The 15,208-nt window shown below is 35.0% G+C and overlaps 1 protein-coding gene, 1 non-coding gene and 2 pseudogenes across 5 annotated transcripts; all 4 read right to left on the bottom strand.

The window, feature by feature from the left end:
* Positions 1-2,038: 2,038 nt before the first annotated feature.
* Positions 2,039-2,119, bottom strand: LOC112513878 (annotated as a pseudogene).
* Positions 2,120-2,271: 152 nt separating this feature from the next.
* Positions 2,272-2,352, bottom strand: LOC112513877 (annotated as a pseudogene).
* Positions 2,353-2,362: 10 nt separating this feature from the next.
* Positions 2,363-2,433, bottom strand: TRNAG-GCC. Its single transcript has one exon. It is a non-coding gene; the product is annotated as a tRNA-Gly (tRNA).
* Positions 2,434-4,175: 1,742 nt separating this feature from the next.
* LOC112513447 lies at positions 4,176-14,109 on the bottom strand. 4 transcript variants are annotated; one of them, XM_025119721.1, is made up of 10 exons: positions 13,513-14,109; positions 12,639-12,706; positions 10,181-10,366; positions 9,863-9,955; positions 9,022-9,204; positions 8,828-8,930; positions 7,686-7,871; positions 6,406-7,316; positions 5,480-5,787; positions 4,176-4,494 (listed from the first exon to the last, which is right to left on the bottom strand). In XM_025119721.1, the coding sequence occupies exons 1-10, from the start codon at positions 13,529-13,531 to the stop codon at positions 4,383-4,385; spliced, it is 2,169 nt and encodes a 722-aa protein (XP_024975489.1). In that variant the 5' UTR covers positions 13,532-14,109; the 3' UTR covers positions 4,176-4,382. The 4 variants fall into 4 exon arrangements, with proteins under 4 accessions (XP_024975489.1, XP_024975486.1, XP_024975488.1 ...); XM_025119718.1 differs by lacking the exon at positions 12,639-12,706; XM_025119719.1 differs by lacking the exons at positions 4,176-4,494; positions 12,639-12,706 and adding an exon at positions 4,501-4,804.
* Positions 14,110-15,208: the final 1,099 nt, after the last annotated feature.

Genomic DNA, 15,208 nt, shown 5'->3' with positions numbered 1-15,208 from the left:
AAAGATTTTAGATGTCTTTTAACTAAAAAAAAACATTTTTTCTGCATGTTTTTTCTAAAACATATGTGCCTGCTATTTAAGTACTCTTAATAATATATATAACAAATCATCTTAAAACAAAATCAATATTATACTTCCACCAATAACGAGTCTTAAAAATAGTATTTTTCTCTAAAACGAAAATAAATTTAATATGTAAGATAAGATATCTGAACCATTGATAATTTTTAGACTGTATTTGACAAACTATCTCATAAGCAAGCTGGTAAGAATGTAAAAAGTAGTTGAATCGCCAAACAATACTGTAATCTCATGTTCATCCATTAATTATGCTTTTGAAAGCAATTGATGTGGTGTATTTCTGTGCACCTCATTAATGTTGGCATTCAATTAAGATTGATCCAATATTGAACATCTCTTCTTATGCTTTGGGGGTTGTTTACTAAAAATTTTATTAAGTCATGTATGGATAAATTTGTCTGTTTGGATAAATGGATGTTGTTGTTTACTTTTTTTAATTGAACCAACAGTCTCATTAACATAAATGACCGATTTACCCCCCCAACCAATATTAATTATTTGAACATTAAAACAAAAAATCATAAAGAGGCCGACGATGGGGTGTCTCATATGGGAAGGAGGCGGTGCTTTAAATAAGGGATGGGAGTGTCATTCTATGGCTGAATGGGGACAACACACCAATTATGTTTGTGCGGATAAGCCATGTTCTGTGCGAATAAGTCGTAAGTAAACAACCCAAATGAACTGTGCGAATAAACTAGATAGACCAATAAGCCTAATTAAACCACAAGTAAACAGTCCATAACAACAAGTTCCTTTTTCACCGAAACTCATTCCATCATCAAAACACTTACAATATATAACGAGAATTGTATTAACTTTTATTTAACATGATCGACGACGTTTTTTTAATCATTATTACAAACATCTAATTCTTTTTTATTTTATTTTCATATCCCATTTTATATGGCAAATGGATCAAATTTACAACTAAAACTACGTACTTACACGCGGTGAATTTATCGTTTTTTCGTCGAATTAGAAGTTATAAACTATTTAATTTATAATTTTGTATTTAAAATATCAAATATAAAACTCTACCGATTATAAAGATAAGGGAGGATTTCACTTTCATTGACTCTGTTACTAAGTATATCGTTTTTTATGTCAACATTGGCCTTCCGAAACTTACATATATAAATATTTAATATCGATCGTATACGAGATCAACCAAGTTTGATACATAAGTTTTTTCCAATTAACTAGATCAATTTACGTACATTGACTAATCCTTAGGAGTGAACTAAGTATGTTTTCCCTTAATATCGTCTACCAACCAATTATAATTGATATGCAAAATCTTATAACATGTACCAACCAATTGTACTTGATACCAAACTTTTTCGGTTGGTAGTGGTTTTTAAACCAACTTAAAAATTACATATATGCAAACTTTTTTTTTTCATCATCAACCATTTGATACAACTTATCCATACTTTTTACGTATATCACATTCAGTTAATTTTCTCAATTTACGTATATATGTTTACAGTTACTGAACATACATACGAATGAGTTATATAGAGATGTGAATAGATTGAAAAGATGTGTATATGAATAGCATACGTGATAGTGTAATTGTCTAGTGTATATATTAATATAAATTCAACAATCATATTAAATCCAAGAAATAAATAGATATCGGGTTCATCGGGTTGGGTTGAGTTCAAATAATAGTAACCCAATATCAACTCAATACCTACGGTAGAAAATTTTACAATTTGATTAGACATCGGGTTGCTTCGGATTAAGTTATTTTGCGTTGGGTTGGGTTGATCGGGTTGGTCGGGTTTTTGATCACCCCTAGTCGTCACAGATGAACCTTTAAGATTCATAACATATAAAAACGGAAATCATATTTTAGGGTTGAGTTCCGATAAGAATGCAAGTAAGAAAAGGTTCCCAATTGAAGATCAATGCTTATAAGATGCTATAAATATGTATTTTAAAAAATGAAATGCTCAGAAGCGCTTATATTCGAAAGAACGAACGGCTGTGATGACCCAACAACACATGAGCGCAGGAGTCCTCATCGCAATTCGGTAGGATGCACCAGCAGGGAATCGAACCCGGGTCTCTACCGTGGGAGGATATCATCCTACAACCAGACCACCGGTCCTTTCATGTTCTGACAGCTTCTCTAGTGTATATAACAACAAAAACGGTGTCTTTTTGAATAACAAAAATGGAATGCTCAGATGCGCTGTGATTCGAAAGATCGAACGGCTGTGATGACCCAACATCACATGAGCGCAGGAGTCCTCATCGCAATTCCGTAGGATGCACCAGCCGGGAATCGAACCCGGGTCTGTACCGTGGCAGGGTACTATTCTACCACTAGACCACTGGTGCTTCTTGTGTTCCATCTTCTCATCTTAGTTACTTCACTCTAATTCTATCTAATACAACCACAGTTTGATTTGATGGATGGTTTTAAGGGATTTAGATTTCGTAAAAAGATCTGGAATTTTTTATGTATTTGCTTTAATGGATTTAAAATGGAATGAGACTTCAACTTTTTATAAATAATTTATTGGATAACATATTTTAAAACATTATTATATACAAATGTACTAAACATCGTGAAATCCCAACAACAATAAAGAATCTCAAATCCAAACAATCCCAACCACTTGAACTCGATTTGAAATCCAAATTCCCTCGATTTCATTTTATATTAAAAAATCAACTGTCAGCATAAATTAATAATATTATACAAAATATTTTTTTTTTATAAGTTTCATATTTTTTTTTCTGTTTTGTAAATAATAAGAATGAAAATTTAAATTGTCTTTTATATTCCATATTACTCTTTTGTTATGAATAGATCAAGTATATAATAGTTTGGTACAGAATGATTAAAAGACTCTCATGATATGATGCAAAATGAAATATAATTGTCTGATAATTATTTTCAACGAAATTAGGGCTTTGAATGGTTAAAGAAGACCCATGATACAAAATCGTTCAGGGGGTTTTAGAACCATTAAAAGGCAGACTATTTTTCTGTCAAACAAGATTAACATCTTAACAATTCTGAGATTGTCTCTTAATGGAACTATTAAGAGATAAACAAAGAACCTCTAAGATCTATTTCTTAAGATGTGTTAATTGGGCAATATTTTATTTATTAAAATGGATTATTTTTTATTTTTAAAACTAAATTATCTAAAGACGACTACTTTTTAATTTAACAAAAATATATAAAAACATCATTTTTATTCCATTTATACCTTTTTTACACACACATATATATATATATATATATATATATATATATAGGGTTGGGTTCACGTGAGACCAAGGGTTTTTCGTGGGACCCGTAAGACCAATTTATGTTCATTGATCAAATTTATGAACTAATGATCTAATGATTGCAAAGTTGCAAGGTGGCAATTTCGTAATTAGTGAGAAGTCTCGTGGCGTTTATAAATGTTCAGATCTGACGATTGTAAATCTAATCCAAGGGTTGAGAATTGGTCTTACGGGTCTCACGAAAAACCATTGGTCTCACATGATCCCAAGTCTATATATATATATATATATATATATATATATATATACACACACAATCAAGATGGAAAAAGATTGTATTATAATTTAATAATACTATAAAATATGAATTGTGTTCTATTTCCCCTTTAAATCAGAAGATCGAATTATTTTAGCAAGTAAATACTGTATGGTTAACAACTTAATGAGTTTAACGAGACTCACATCTTATTCAATAAGCTATACATGATTGTTTGAAAATGATCAAAATAGGAATTCTAATTTGATTCCGTAGTGATTTGAAAAAATTGTACTTGACTTTCTATTAAAGTTGGTACTATATTAGCTTTTAGGATTTTGACATATGTATATCTAGAATTCAACTGAATTTATAGGGTACTACGATCCCTCTGCCCCACGCATCTAACCAGTCCGCATATGACAAAGCGGTTGCTGCTTACCCGACACAATTGTATGAGGTCCAGAAAATGGCTTATTCAATAAGCTTTTAGAAGAAACATTATGCAGAAAACCAAGTTTTTTCCAAACCTACCCTCGAATTAAAAAACACTCTTTCCATCTATAAAAAACTCTTTCCAATCTATACAGACAGATTAATCCACCAACCAACTTTATATGTACAAAACTTAATGCAAGACCAACCAAATAACCCCTAAAATACAATTTGTAATGCACAAGTACCACAACTGCAAAAGAAACCCCTTACGCTATCTAACCCCAAGATCCAAACCGTCTTTCAACGAAACATACCCAGTATATCCCACTCGGATAAATACCAAAATCTATTTTCAAACTCGCAAAACAAAAGGTAACGAAAACGAACTCTTTCGGAACGAAAAACCCGGCGGTAAAAGCAAGTGAAAGAGGCAGAAAAAACCATTCAGCCATGAATGAAAACATCTGCATAGCATCATTTGAACAAAAGTTGATCAATTTCCAACCTTTTTTCTTCTCTACATATGATTATACCACAACCAACCAAAAACCAACTTCTGTTTGATAGAAAACTAGCAAAAGAAACGTTCAATTTCCTCTTTTTCCCCCTAAAGATCAGTTATATATCTTCGGCTATATTAGCATCTAAAGATTATTATATCCCGCTTTCCGGACTTACTACCTCTTTGCTTTTCTTTTTTATACACGAAAAACTCATGCCGATAGAGGGGGGAATTCTTCTTCGTTCTTGAGGTGGAATGAATTCTCTCCGATCCTGAAAACACCTCTCAACTCAATAAACGAAACAAAATACTAAGGATATGTTTGGTAATGTGTAGTTTAGTAATTTACCATCTAAAAGTTTTTGTTTTGTTTAGTCATGTTTAATGTACCAAACGCACCCTAAAAGAAGTTTATTATATATATATACACACACACACACACATATACATAGAGAGATAGGGGGAGGTTCTGGGAAAACCCCAAAAAAAATAAAAAAACTGAGGAACACTCTGGTAACTATTCATTTGGACGTTATGCACATGTGCATACAAGTAATTAAAGTTGTTTCTTGGTTTTTATGCATGTTATGCACATGTGCATACCGGACAGATTGCTTACAAATTACTTGTATGTGCATGTGATACCATCTAGATGAACTATTAACTAAGGTGTTCCTCAATTTTTTGCAGTTTCCCCCTGAACCCAACCCTATATATATACAGGGTTGGTTCCGGTTACAAACCCAACAATTCTAACAAACTCTACAAACCTAATCTCAAACCATTGATTTTGTTTATTTTGAAATTTAGAGGCGGTTGCAAGTAAATTAAGGAACCGAATTGATCCACACCGTTGATTATCTACATATATGGTTGAGATCAGTTTGTAAGAATTACATGGTTCGTAAAATAAACCTCCCCTATATATAATAGTAGATTTGAATTACCTGCCCTGTTTTCCGTCAAATTTAGGACTTTGCGCATAATCTGTAATGGATGGGGTCCCTGCAAAAGATCCAAACTCGAGTTTCCTTGGTTGGTTTGCCAAACTGTTGGCAGTTGAGTTAACTAGGCTACGCTGCGGCTCAGAGTTGGTGCGGATTTGTCTTGGAGACCGTTCATGTGCATGGTTAGCTGGTTCCCCCACCAATTTTGGTTCACCACGAGCTCGCTGCAGATGACCGTTAGAAACTGGTACCATTTGGTTCCTTCCTCTCCCCCTTGTAGCTGGTCTTTCCTTGCATGTAGTGCAGTTCTGCAACAAAGAATGTGTTTTTCATGTTCAAAATTACTTTAATATATATATAAGACTTGGGTTCTGGGAAAAAACCATAAGAAAATGGAAAAACTGAGAAACAGCCCAACAACAATATTTTGGTATTCACATATGCATAAAATTAACTGAAAATGTTTCCTGGTTTCTATGCACATGTGCATGCCAGACAAATTACTTTTATGCACATGTGCATGCCACACAATTGGTTATTAGGGTGTTCCTCATTTTCTTTCTTCTGGTTTTCTCTAAACCTAACCCTATCTATCTCCCTCTATATATATGTGTATGTGTGTATATAATGTGGGTCCCACAAGATTCCTCTATGTTGTCTTCCAGGATCAGACAAATAGCCAACAAGAACCATGTGTCATAACCATTGTTCACATTTCTATTGTAGTTTGGCCTAGAATAATAGTCTACTTTCCGATTCTACGATTGATTATGAGAGAAGAAATTCATCACTCACTCTTGATAAAATTGTCATCTAGTCCATTTTAAATTTTCTAGAACAGTGTTTGTTTTTCATCATAGGCATTTATTTTGGAACGTAGACGATACTTGATAGTGCAACGGGAAAAAAACGAGTGAAGAACATACCATAATAGGGATGTACGGCCCAGTCCCACGCAAAGCGGCATTGGTCGGAGTGCGATTGGTGCCGCCGTTGAGATATGTCGGCCGACCCATCGGTACACCATTTGCATTCACTTGTGAAGACGAAAAGGGAACCGACCACGAAAGAGCAGCAGCGTCCCATAGATTATTATTCCCATAAGGTGACGTAGGAGGACTGGTGCAAACCATGGCTGCAGACAATGCATAACCATGGCAACCTTGGCTGTATAGCAGATTCCTTATGTGACTATCGTAGTCTCCAGTGAGATCTGAAAATGGATTCAAGATTTCCGTTTCCCCAATACTATCTGTTGCATCCCGCTCTTTAACATCAGACGACAAACTATCAGAGGCGTTCTCATTCTCGTTCTTATTAAGACATACACAAATCGTATCTCCATCCACTAACTGAGACCCTCCTCGTTCCATCCATAGCTCAAGACCAGTCTTCTCATCAACAGAATCTGATGGAGGGGCATTTTGGTCATATCGCCCAGAATGAGAACGACCAAGTTGACCACTTTTGGGCGAAGAATCAAACTTATCGCTACCATTTCTCAAACTCGAAGATTGAAATGTCGGAACGTTGTTTGCCTCTATCGAACCCACGGTGGATACATCGTTCAGATAGTCATCAAAATCGCCATTTGAGAACCGTGAATACATATCATCCTCATAGTAGGCTTCACTAAGAGACGATATGGACAAAGTGCCAAAGCCTTTAGAACCGTATATTAAGGCGGTATCGGGCCCGTATTTAGGTTTATGCCTCTGTAAAGTATTCATAAAGAACTTCTTGATCTCGTCTCCAATATTGCTGCTTGGCATTTGCATAATTCGACCAAGCTTCCGAGCCCCTAATCTAAGTGCACTCCGTATCCGAAAATAATTTCCTACAAACCGTCAAGATAATTTAACTTTGAGAAGAGTTGCATATTACAAAATCTTGTGGAACCAAACAATTGGAAGAGAATATTTGGAAAAAGAAACCACTATTAGCACCCTAGGGATCCCTGTCATGTTCTTTTCTGTCCAGTGTACCAAAAGCACCCTACATGTGCTTCAAAGAACTAAACCAAACTAAACAAACCCAGTAACCACTAAAAGCATGGTTCGGGGAGGGTGATATGTAGACAGACCTACCCTACCCTAAAGAGTAGAGCGGTGATCGGCTGTTTCCGTTGAGACTCTGTTTTCAGAACTATAAATAGTGAAATTAAGTTAATTCTATCTATTTTATTTTAGTACAAGAATTGTTTTACCTTTGTGCACGCTTCGCCCAAGATTGTTATTTTCTTTCAACGGATCGATTATATTGAGATGCTTCTGAGCAAAAGCTCGCAGATCTGTCTCGAGTCCCTTAGACGGGACTATGAACATGTCCATACAGTTCCTCCGAAATTCGCCACTTAGCAAAACATCGGTTCCTTGATTTTCTGGGATTTCCGCTGCAGAAAAAAGGGAAAATCACAAAGCAAGCACTTGAAATTCCACAAAATGTGTTGCAGACAATTGCATACTCCCTCCGTCCCCAAAAAAATGTTCACAAAAAAATATGCACATAGTTGTTTTTTTTAAGGGTGTCGCAGGCTATGCCTGAATTAATCCCGGCAAATTGTGACTGCAAGAAAAATGCACATTGTTTTAATTAACTAAATGACCATTTTACCCTTAGCAATAAAGGGAATAATGAATTTCTCCATCTTATAATTAAGGGTAGAATTGGAGAGTAGGCACTCAGGGTGCGTTTGGCATCCAGACATGTAGTACATAAGAGACATTAGACAGCACAGAATAGATAAAATGACCAATTCACCCCTAATGAGTTGTTTATGGCTTATGTATATTCTGATTAATTTATGTAATTTATTAAATTATAGTAAAATAAATATTTTTATAACAAAATATATCAGTAGAAAAGTTTCCGTCAAGACGATTAAAATGACCCCAAAATAAAAAGTTTATGTAGTTTCCAATTCTTATTTTATACATTTCCTATATTATTTTATTATTGTTAAAATTTATATAAATTAACCAAAATATAGGAACCGTATAAAAATAACATTTTGAGGGCAGTGAGCAAAAGTTTAGAGAGCATAAAAATACAATAAATAAAATTTAAAGAGGGGAGGCATATTTGATGCTTTAGAAGAGAATTAGGTTCTATTATGAGTTTATATTGGTAAAATACAGGTTTGTTCCACCTCGTTGAATAGGGCAGGGGTGTTCCACCCTGTTCCACATAAAAGTTCTGCCACACACGGAACGGTGATCCCTATTCTGTTTTGTCTTGTCTTATTCATTGTACCAAACACACCCTTACTTTTGAAAATGGACACTTATTTTGAGACAACTAAAATAGAAATGCGGACAGTTATTTTGGTACGAATGAAGCATTTCTAACCAGCTAAATTAGGCAGGGAAGATTTGGACACCGGACCATCCAAACTAATGATGTAGTTATCCCAATCAAATTTGCTATAATAATCCAAAAATCTGTAGAGAACCTAAAAACGAGCAAAAATGGATGATTAGTGGACTTGGTCATATATCGTTGCTTAAAAATATGATTTTGCCGGCAAAGGACAAGAGATACACCTGTAATGGTCCATTTAAAGATGCATGGAAAACATGAAAAATGTAGAGGACTAAAGTTTCCAACGCGTAAGTAGATATCAAGCCATGATGAGCACCAAGTACACGGCTTTCGTAGTAGCACCATGCTTTTATCAGAATAATGCTGCGTTTGAATAGATGATCTTTGCCAACAAGGCGGTCGACCTGCATCAAGAACGGTATGAATACAAAATAATAATAATAAGATTAGGATGACGATGACCAATCGACAAGAAGCATTTATTCAAATGAATTGGGTGCAGGCTAAGGGACTGTTTGGTTGGTTTTTCATTAAGTATTGTATGGATAAAGTTGCCTATGTGGATTATTATGTCTGTATAGATTGAGAAGGTTCTCGTTTGGGAGGGTTTTTTCATAGATGGAAGGAGCATGGTTCTTAATTGGGAGGGGCAGGTTTGAAAAAAACTTGCTTTCTGCATAACGCTTGCCCCTAGAAGCTTACTGAATAAGTCATTTTGTATATTATTAAGCTGCTACCAAACAGTCACGTATAGATGACTGAATAAGCTGTGAGTTCCATTAAGCTGCTAACAAACAGGCCCTAAATATGAAACCAAAAGAAATTACTCAAGGGTGCAAACCAAATGCGAATATGAATAGGTGAACCCCCTAGGGTTGAATAAACCAAGTGAGCCCAATATATCCCAAACAAAGGTGGGGTCTGGGAGGGTCAAATACCTCTACCTCAAAGAGTAAAGTGGTTGTTAAAAGTGTGTGAAAGAACAAGTGAGCTTAAAATTTGAAAAGTTGAATATAAGTAAGCGATAGCAATGAATTTCAACATAAAGCGTAAGCATCATACCTGTTCAAGAAAACAAAGTGTACAAAGTCCACCCAACTGATTAAATGATATATCTATGACGATATCTTGGACAAGGCATTTCACAAGCTTTACCTGCCATATGAAAGATGATAACCTAAGGTGGTAAGAAATGAGGACGGTTAAGAAACCCGTTAAGGATATCCCAGTTCTACACAAGGCTAAACCTCAAATGGTTTTAATGGCACCCTTTAAATCCATAAAATTGAAGAAGAAGGTTGTGCAAATCACACTAACATGAATATGGTCCAATGGTTTTTAAAGAATAATAAAAGAAAGCATTAGAGTTACGAGGATAACCTCAGCATCGATGAATTGGGTATCCTTCACTTCATATTCACTATTTCCATTCTGCTCTTCTTCCTGAAGAACACGAAGAACTTCACGAGGCAAAAGCTCATCCACATTAGGAGTACTAAGGACCGTTAGATCAATGTCTCCATCAGGGAGATAGGTCTTGAGTGGCACTGAACCATATGGGAAAACCTACAACAAGTGCACAAGCAAAAGATTAGACCAAAGGTGTTCTCGGTAAATACCATCCGGTTGACATTTTTAATTTGGATGAAAAAATCCCATCATGGTAATGAATTTAACAAAGCAACTATGTCGTTTAATGAGTCATATCCTTCGACCTACAAGTAGCAAACGATTCCTAGTTATAGCCAAATGATGTAAGGAGGTACAAACCATGTACAACAAGAACTCGAAGAATTTATATGATGCAATCAAGGTAATAGATGGCACAAAATAAAACAAGTGTTCAAATGATCACATTAAACATAATTCTGGGAGAAGCAAGATGTGTGGGCAAGAGGGTGAAAGGAAAGAGTATTTATATATTATATCAAATAATCACCAATTAGAAATCATCACTATAAAAAACATAAGGATCATTATTGCTTTCTTGATCATCTAAAGACTGCACCAATATGAATTATTGAAAACTCAAGCCAAATTGCTTAACGATGAAAATATAAATGATTTACTCTATGTTATCCAACAAGTAGACATCCATTGCTCCCTCTTCTTTCCTAGTATGTGGTAAAAAAAAATTTACCACTCAATTTTCACCACTTTCAGCTAATATTCAAACCTACATGTTCTCTATACTCTTGCATCATATAGGCATTTAGAACATCTCCTTCTTCGTTTTAATGGCCTTCTATCATTCAACCATAATATTTTCGTCCACATATATATATATATATATAGGCTTGGGTTCCGATGAGAATGAGAGTTAAGGTGAGAAGCGTAAGAAGGGATCTCCACCCTTGGATGCACATGAGGATGAGATGCATCGAGATGCACCGGATCAATGGGTGGGTTTGAAATTAAAGGTGATCAAAGGGTCCAGAACCTTCTTATGCTTCTCACCTTAACTCTCCTTCTCAAACGATCCTTCGCCTATATATATATATATATATATATATATATATAACCCGATTAGATAGTTTCCTATCAAGTTCTACCACTTATTCCTGGAGTTCTATCTCGATACTTTTACGAAGGTGTGGCTGGAGCGCATATTGTGTTTTCTGGATTGCACTTTTTGGCAGACATCTAGAAATACTATGTGACAAAAGTACAGGAAAACCTTTCTTTTTTATTATTCTCAAAGGAGAAAATTAAAGTGGATGTTTGATCCAATTAACATAGGATGTGTCACTCACTCAAAAAGTACGACTTTACAAGATATTACAACAACTCAACAAAAGATAATAAAACAAGTTTCAAATAGACAATGAGAACTATGATAGCACATGTCAAACTTATGGTAGGGACGGGGGTGTAAAGCTATACGAAGGCAACTAGTTGAAAATGTGTAGTGCAATGGGAGGGTACCGAGAGATAGATCACCCCAATTCAATATCCATTCATACCCAAAACACGTATGACGTTTTTACCCTCAAGTTCTCGACAACAAAAGCAGCTTTTTAACCCAAATCAACTAGGATAAGGTAAATATAAAACCCATGTAAATTTGAAAAAGAAAACAATCTTCCAAGCTCTCTTATATAAAGCCAATTTCTTTGATATATTCCAAACTTGAAATATGATCAAAACAAGAAAGAAAAAGGCATGTAATGTACCAGAATATTAAAAAAATCTATGAAACAAGAAACTGAATAAGTAAACAGTAAACAATATAAAAGGCAAAGCCAATATATTAACTGTTCCTAGAAAAAAATTCAAGATTAGTCAAGTAATATGGCGAAACTATTAAATGAATAATCTGGATATAGAGAGTAGTGTAGAGCGTTCGGGAGATTGAAGCTAGTTATTTGCCCTGCCTACCCATAAAGATTAGAACTGGGTAACAGTCGTGCACAAAAAATGCAGGCAGGACAAGTTAAGAGTCAGAAAATACCACTCCTAAATCTATTTACCTGCCACCAAGGTGGCAATGACTTCCCATTATGTAAAAATGATATATAAGAAGTGTTCTACTTGATGTTAAGATATGCTAAATTTATGAATGCCATGATGGATAGAACTTAATGAAACCCAATTCTTTTAGTATGTGAGGAATGCATATATCCCACTCGGAAGTAGGGTATGGGGGTGTAGGCAGATTTGTCCTATACCAGTTGCAGTTGAAAGTAAAATCTATTTCATTGATCTAAGATTACTTCAAATCATAGACATTTTTATCAGAGAGTTGAAAAGAACACGATTTTGAGAACGAAATATGAAAATTCAATATAATCATCCTCATTCATCATGCATACAGCCAAATGGGAACTTGGGTCTCAACCTTTAAAGAAGTTATCAATTCCAACATCACATAATGACTCATTTTCTTCAATCCAGAAGAAGAAAAATCTGCAATCAATGATAACATCAGGCTATAAACAAAATTCCCATATTGCACCCTGATATTCTTCGGCATGTTATGAAATCAATAGTCAACTTCTATCTTTTAGTGTCGATTTCATAACTTGGAGGGGAAAATGTAACAATGCAACATGAAATCAACACTCGAACTTCCAAGAATAAGAACCACAATTGCAAATTTAACCTCCAGAACATTCCGTGATGCACAAAATGCACCAAGAAATGCTAAAAAGTTCCAAGTGTAATCAAAAGGAATCGATACAATTCGAACACGAGTAGCTTAAACGTCAAACATCTTACACAACACTTACATTAGCCGGTGTTTGGATGTTCGATTTGAAAGTGATTATTTGTGATTTGAATAATCAGAAACAATTGATTAAATCTCAGGAAAATCAGGTAACTATACATTTATCTCAATAATCATTGTTTTCTTACAGCAAGAATTAAAATATTTTAATCCTGCATAATCAGAAAATCAAAATGATCAACACTTTCAACCAAAAACTGAAAACCCATTATCGATTTGAACGCACATCCAAACACCGAGCACCCCCTGCATCATTATCTGTTCCGATTAAAGACTAAAAAGAAAAGGATTACAAAGCAACATGAATAACTCAAGAAGTGGACGAACTTGAATAGATTAATACAGAAACAGCAAACCGAAACAGATTAAAAGAATCATAAACGGGTATAAACCCAAACCCGAATTATGAACAGGGTTTACACATGCAAAAAGACAAAGCATAAAATTTAATAAACGGTGGTGTAAAATTGAGTTAAAATTTAACCTCTAATCGGAGATTGCATCTGATGAGCATCTGCACGTGTTCAATCACGTCTTTCCTCTTCTCATCAGAATCCAAAGTAGGGTGTATGCAATTCAACACGTCCCGAACCGGGTCTTCAGCTAAGACCCACGTCTCGGTCCGAATCGAATTTGGATCCGGGTTACACAAAGCAAAAGACGGCGTAAACGGGCGATCCTCGTCCATAGCAAGATCGCCCATTCAACGAAAAATACACAGATATGGAAGTACCGTATTATATAAGGTAACGCAAAAACCCTCCGACAAATCAGTCAATTTCCCAAAAATCGCACAGAAAGGGGGTTTCCGAATGTGATATAATAAAGATATGCCGGTGAACTCCGAAGCAAAATTGAGGCAAAATCAGGCAAATTTGAGAGAGAAGCTTAAAGGGTTTATGGAGGGATAATAGATACAGAATTCTGTATGTGTGTATACTTATCCGTAGAGCCCAAATCCAGAAGGGTTTGTCGATCTTTTCTTGGTCGGTTTCTCTGACATGTATACAGATGGTGTGCGTATAGGTTAATCTATCGTCTCTATATGTATGTATCGATCTCTGAAAGGAGCATAAGACGCGACGCGATGGAAGCGAGGGGATGATTTTGGAACAATTAGCAAACAGCATGTGTTCTTTTCAATCTTAAATAAGTTGAACAAGTAAATTCTAAAAATGGTCCTAGAGTATTACTTATTTACATTTTTGTCCTTTTCTTTCTATAATTTACACTAATGGTCCTTAAAAGAATCTCTCTTTCCCATATCGAGTAACATTTTTGGTCATCAAAATTGATTGTCGGTAAGCACTAATTGGGTGATAGCCATCCCGCTCATTTATCAGGTAAGATTCTCGGTATTTATTATGTCTCTCATGTATAACCACAAGGGTGGTGCTTGATTGGTTTAAGCTTGGCTCCAAAGATCAAAAGTACCAGGAGGTTTCAGGTTCAAATCCAAAAATGAATAAAAGTCCCCTTGTGGCCACAGAGGTTCAAATGCGATGACTCCGGGCTATCTGCAAAACAGGTGGTCGCCTTGGGATTAGTCGGCTCGCATAGCGGGTTGGATATCCAGGTTAATAAAATAAAGATTATGGATCCATACTATACTCACTCGTTAAGGTACAAGACACCCGATAAGTATTTGGTAAACGACTCCTTAATCTTTCATCATGGGACATCAGATGTATTTTTATTAAAAGGCAATTTTGCAAACTCTTTGTTTCTTCATTTATATGCATACGTAGAGTCAATTAAATTATTTCATTTGACTTTTATGAACTTTTTATATTGTGGGTAACTGAAAAACATTAAAAATATCAAAAGTTTGTTTTAAATGTAATATTCCACATAACAAGTTTTTTAAGTTCAACTTAGGAGTTGTTTAGTAGTTGCTGAATGGTTTGGTGCAAAATGATTAAGAGAATCTCATAATATAGTGCAAAATGAAATATAATTGTTTGGTAATTGTTTACAATGAAATTAGGGTGTTGAATGGTTAAGTCAGGCTCTGGATGCAAAATCATTCAAAGGGTATTAGAACCATTAATAGGCATGTTTTTTTTTCCAAACAAGATTCATCTATTAACAATTCAAAGGTTGTTTCTTAATGGAACTATTAAGAGGTAAACAAACAACCTCTAACAATCAACTAAGAACTAACAGTGTAATAAATAATA

This window comes from Cynara cardunculus (genome assembly GCF_001531365.2).
Source record: "Cynara cardunculus var. scolymus isolate 2C chromosome LG 5, CcrdV1, whole genome shotgun sequence".
Taxonomy (NCBI): Eukaryota; Viridiplantae; Streptophyta; class Magnoliopsida; order Asterales; family Asteraceae; genus Cynara; species Cynara cardunculus.
The sequence above is the reverse complement of the archived record's forward strand: the minus strand, read 5'-3'. Positions and strand labels throughout refer to the sequence as shown.

Excerpts from the sequence above, each read along its gene's own strand:
- LOC112513447 (XM_025119718.1), bottom strand. The coding sequence starts at position 13,731 with ATGGGCGATCTTGCTATGGACGAGGATCGCCCGTTTACGCCGTCTTTT. Across the intron at positions 7,872-8,827 it reads TTCCCTGCCTAATTTAGCTG|CGGAAATCCCAGAAAATCAA; the intron begins GTTAGAAATGCT and ends TTTTTTCTGCAG. Across the intron at positions 7,317-7,685 it reads TGGGCGAAGCGTGCACAAAG|GAAATTATTTTCGGATACGG; the intron begins GTAAAACAATTC and ends GACGGTTTGTAG.